Source organism: Stegastes partitus, unplaced genomic scaffold (genome assembly GCF_000690725.1).
Source record: "Stegastes partitus isolate 25-593 unplaced genomic scaffold, Stegastes_partitus-1.0.2 Scaffold373, whole genome shotgun sequence".
Classification (NCBI taxonomy): Eukaryota; Metazoa; Chordata; class Actinopteri; family Pomacentridae; genus Stegastes; species Stegastes partitus.
Genome location: NW_007578104.1, coordinates 346,738 through 350,498, shown reverse-complemented (window position 1 = coordinate 350,498; position 3,761 = coordinate 346,738). Strand labels below are relative to the sequence as shown.

General features: G+C 47.8%; 1 protein-coding gene across 1 annotated transcript in view; it reads right to left on the bottom strand.

Moving 5' to 3' along the window:
- The window catches only part of LOC103359447 (solute carrier family 12 member 9), a 78,983-nt gene extending 78,270 nt beyond the window's left edge, over nucleotides 1–713 (bottom strand). The window contains exon 1 of the mRNA XM_008284787.1: nucleotides 162–713. Coding sequence (XP_008283009.1) covers nucleotides 162–381 — 220 coding nt within the window. The 5' untranslated portion in view covers nucleotides 382–713. The remainder of the gene's footprint in view (nucleotides 1–161) is intronic.
- Nucleotides 714–3,761: the final 3,048 nt, after the last annotated feature.

Sequence of the window (3,761 nt, the reverse complement as noted above, 5' to 3'; positions counted from 1 at the left end):
CAGATGTCACCAATCAGCGGCTCATTTCAACAGAGGCTCCCAAAGAGCTCAGATCATCTCACCTGCTCATGAGCAGCAACTTTAAAACCCACTTTGTCTGAATGGACTCTGGTGGACGTGTGCAGTGATTTCAGCGCCCACCTGTTCTCATGATCACTCACCTATCCTCAGAAACAACACCACGCTGAACATGGACAGCAGGGTGGGGATCACCACGCCGAAGAAGACCGACAGCTTCTTGGGCTGCCGCTGCTGGCCGGACCGCCGCCTGGGGCTGCCCGGGTGCTGCTCCGGGGCCTGGCCGGCCGGTGGAGCCCGCAGCTCGGACTCATTGACGCTGGTGGAGAGGCGGTAGTGGAGGAGAGGAGTCCGCTCTGTCATGGTGAAACCTACCGCTGGACAGGAGCCACAACTTCTCAAAGTGGACCAAACAGACTCGGACTGAGTTCGTCCGAATGTTTCCGAACACGTCAATTAGTCTTTACGGCGGTTTCCGAAGTTAGAGGCGCCCTGATTCCCGACAGTTAAAAGTCCACTTCAGCCCGCCACATGGCAGAACCGCGACCCAGCGCGTCCGGTACCGGTCAAAAGTAACTTCAAACACAACCAGCGCGGTGGACCTACATGTTCACACGACCGGTTCCTTCATTTAGCATCAAAATGTGCGTTAAAACCGTGACGGGCTGCCCTCCTCTCTCCTCCGTACCACCGCCGCTGAACCCAGCGTCACGTGACGCACACACGTAAAGGTGCGTCAATCACACGGAAGCAGCTGCTCACACCTTTCAGTATAAAAGCCTCTGATAAAATCAAGTTTATTTACAGTCGTCCTCAGATGTATTCATACCCTCCATTAAGAAGGAAAAAGACAGCTGTNACGGCTTCGTTCAGTGGTGTCAGCAACGCACAGCTCAAAAGGTCGGCAGATGAATACATTCCTGCCGCTATGAATCTGTGTCGCTCACAGAAAATCGTCAGAACAGAAAGGAAGACGCCTCTTAAAGCTGATTTAAATCTCTGAACAGAACCTCCTCCAGAACAGTTACCATGGTGACCAAGCAGGTTAAACAAGAAACCGAAAGCTCTGATTTTAGGCTCAACATGAGTCGCTGTCTAACGAATCTTGCTTCATAGTCCAACCGCTCTGGTCAGCTGGTTGAAAGCAGAACCTGAGCCTGAGACCCGGCGCCATTGTGGACGAAAAGGGAAGTTAAACTTTCCTGGGAAGGACCCAAACACACAATAGAGGGGATGTAAGCATGCAAAGTGGATCCAAAACCACAAAAACGAACACACTGCCAGCATCATCGAGTCGGGTCCGTTAGTGTTAGAAACAGGATGAGCACGTCTGTGAGGATCCTTAGAGACACTGAAACCACAGCAGCTGTGCTCAGAGTGACTCCACAACACAACCTCTGGGAAAGTGAAACTGACATCACGTGTTGGGGGGAATTCCTGGTTCTGCTTCACCAACAGTAAAGTATGTGTTTGGAAATATCTGGACTTGAAAGCAAAAGCATCCTGATTTAAACAAGCACGTACTTTTCAAAAGGAGAAGTTAAAAAGATTTAAGGTCTGTAGAAAGCAGCTCAGTGAAATGTTGGCGTAGCGGCTATTTCAAACAGCACCAGGCTGCCGCACGGAACCACAGGAGAACCAGGGTTCTAACACCGAAGACCAGGACAAAGTAATCCGTTTAAGTCCAGTTACTTCCATCCAAACTGAACATCACACGTCCACGTTGTCCACAGGTAGGACATCTGTGTGGAGCTCATTCAGACACAACGTCCTCATAAGGGCAGGATCTGACCTTTACCCACTGAAATAACGTTTTTAAATCGCTTTATCAACCAAACTTTATCTTAAATCAGTATTTATATTTTTAACATTAGATTCAGTTTTTAACACAGCAAATTTCTATATTTTTAACCAAAGTAATATTTAAAGTTTTATCTTTTTTACTGCGTACGGCTCTAACAGTCGGTCTCGTCAGTATTATTCCAGACTGACCGAGTCTTGTCCGTCTCATTCACAGAATTAAGCGAGAGTACAAAGTCATGTGTGTCCAATGAGGTGTGAGACGACACATCAGCGTCGCTTCACACCGCGTTAGACACACATTCTGCATGTCATCACCACTTTCTACTGCTGTGACCTTCCACCCTGTATCTGTTTATGTAGGATCAATAGCTGTGACTGGCGTGTTCACACCGTCCGTCTGTCTGGCTGTCACCAGGTCTGCTGGTGGAAGTCACATGATCACAAAGCAAGAGCTCATTTTACAGCAGCAGTACCAGGTGAGGAAGAGGGCAGCAAGCCGCTTACACATGCACAAAAGGCTTCCTTTGTTTTAGCACTGGTGGCATGTTTAAGAGAACTCTGATATGAAACACGCTTAATTTTAAACATCCTACGAGTGCAGCGTGACTCCACGATGGCCACGATAATGTTGTCCAATAACACACTCGTACCCTCGGCTCTATTTACAGGCAGTTATGGAGGCTGGCAGATGTACAGTAGTTTCACATCCACTGTGAAACCTGCGTGAGTTCCTGTGCAGACCAACATGTCAGAGTGTAGGAACAGCAGGCTGAACACAGGCAGCCACTATGTGTGACCATGTGAGTGTGTGCATGTGTGTGTTCTGTGTGTGTTCGGGGCAGCTGACATCTCACGAGACCGGGGTGGGGTGGAGGGGTGAACAAGAGTCAGAAAACAACTTGAACGTGGAACAGGAGGGAGAACATGACCCAGATAGGTGGAGAAGGCAGGACAGAGGATGAAATGGGTTCGTTGTGAGAAGCTGGTGTTTCACAAGCGTCTGCGGGTTCTGTTCCCGCTTTGACAGCAGAAAAACAGCACATTACTAACTTCATTACTAGGAAAACAGAACTTCTGTCCTCCTGAGGCCGACCACAATGACACACAGGAATCTTTCCTCTAAATGTCCATAAACCACAAGAAAAAGTGGAAATACCTGAAACCTGCCCTCATTCATCCACCAGACTTTGTTTAACTCACACATTAGGAGCCTGAAGCTCATCTTCCATCCTATCGTGGGACCCATTCAAGCCAATCTTCACGACACAGCTGCAGCAGTTGTTAAAGACGACATCTGTGCTACGAGCAAACAGTTTTGCAAGACAAAGGCAGCGCGTGTAAACGAGCAGAGAAAAGATGGTTCAGAGGAACAAGCTGCTGATGAATCTAATAGATTCTCCCTCGAGTAGGAAGTCTAACAAAGCAGAGCAAAACATGTGAATATGGTTTACAGGTAGATTATTGTGACTAAACGTCACCGTGTGATTCATCCACATCTCAGTCCTAATGTATGAACAGTACTGAACTCTTACTCCTGTAAGACTCGGACTCGACGATCAGCCTGGTCGTCTGTCAGGTCTGATATTCAGCATTTTCCTGATCATCAAGCTAATTAAAACCGTCCCGTCCACAGGTGGAGGCAGATTACCTGAGCTGTGTGTTGTGTAATATTTCCTGGTTTTCTTCCTGATCATCTCCGGGTTGTGACACAGACGTGACCATTTGTGGACGTCATCTTGGGCTACAGAAAACACCGACTGACGTCTTTCACCATTTTCTGATATTTAACACTGAACCATCAACCAAGAAAATTACCAGCAGATTCACCACAAGGAAAATAAGTGTTGGCTTCAGTCCTACCTACACCAACATCTGACTGGTCACGAGAAGCCTGTCAACACTGGGGGGAAAGTTCTCCTTCAGTTAAACATGCAGAACAT